General features: G+C 40.3%; 1 protein-coding gene across 1 annotated transcript in view; it reads right to left on the bottom strand.

Moving 5' to 3' along the window:
• LOC111444882 (dynamin-related protein 1E) overlaps positions 1-700 on the bottom strand; it is a 6,153-nt gene that overhangs the window by 1,119 nt on the left and 4,334 nt on the right. Inside the window, exon 14 of the mRNA XM_023082992.1 lies at positions 243-626. Coding sequence (XP_022938760.1) covers positions 243-626 — 384 coding nt within the window. The remainder of the gene's footprint in view (positions 1-242; positions 627-700) is intronic.

Below are 700 nucleotides of genomic sequence, written 5' to 3'. Positions count from 1 at the left end.
CCCCCCCCCCCCCCCCCATTTAATTAGGAAGAACGAGCATAGGTCAACAAATAACAGTTAAAATTACATGTCGAGACCTCGACATAGCTCAACAATAACAGCAACATGAATTCTACCGACAACTGGCAAATGTTTGAGAAAATAAGCATAATTAGGTGTTGCCCCAGGTCATACAGAAAAATAGGCAAGAAAAAGGAAAGTTTCTTATAATTAAAGAAATAGAGAAAAAAATAAACATTTACCTCTTTTTTCCCTAAGAGCATGTAGAAATGATTAAGCAACGACTGCTTGGCTTCCTTGACTTGGCAATAAACCACTGCTTTGGGGATAGTATTTCTTAAAGTGTCTGATACCATTCCCACATAAGAGGAAACGTTTGATCCTATCCGCCGAAAATGACCCTCTGCGTATCGATCCCCTGCCGGGGCAGTGGCAGCAGCAGCACCCGGGCCTCCGGCTTTCTCTATCTCCTGAGGAAGTCTTCGAAAGAAATCCACAGTCAAGTAGGAAGATTCCATGTCAACGAGACGTATCACCGACTTCTTACTCTCGTCGCGAAATCTTTCCAAGGCCTCATTTGAAGCAGCAGCTATCTCAGCTTGTAGAGTGGGAAAGCGTTTTAATTCCTAAAAGTCCAAATCAAAACATGAACAAATTTTTTTAAAAAAAGAAAAGAAAAGAAAAAAAAAAAAAAAAAAAA

This window comes from Cucurbita moschata, unplaced genomic scaffold, assembly GCF_002738365.1.
Source record: "Cucurbita moschata cultivar Rifu unplaced genomic scaffold, Cmos_1.0 Cmo_Scf00001, whole genome shotgun sequence".
NCBI classification, from domain to species: Eukaryota; Viridiplantae; Streptophyta; class Magnoliopsida; order Cucurbitales; family Cucurbitaceae; genus Cucurbita; species Cucurbita moschata.
Note: the sequence above shows the minus strand (reverse complement) of the source record. Positions and strands in the feature narration are given on the sequence as shown.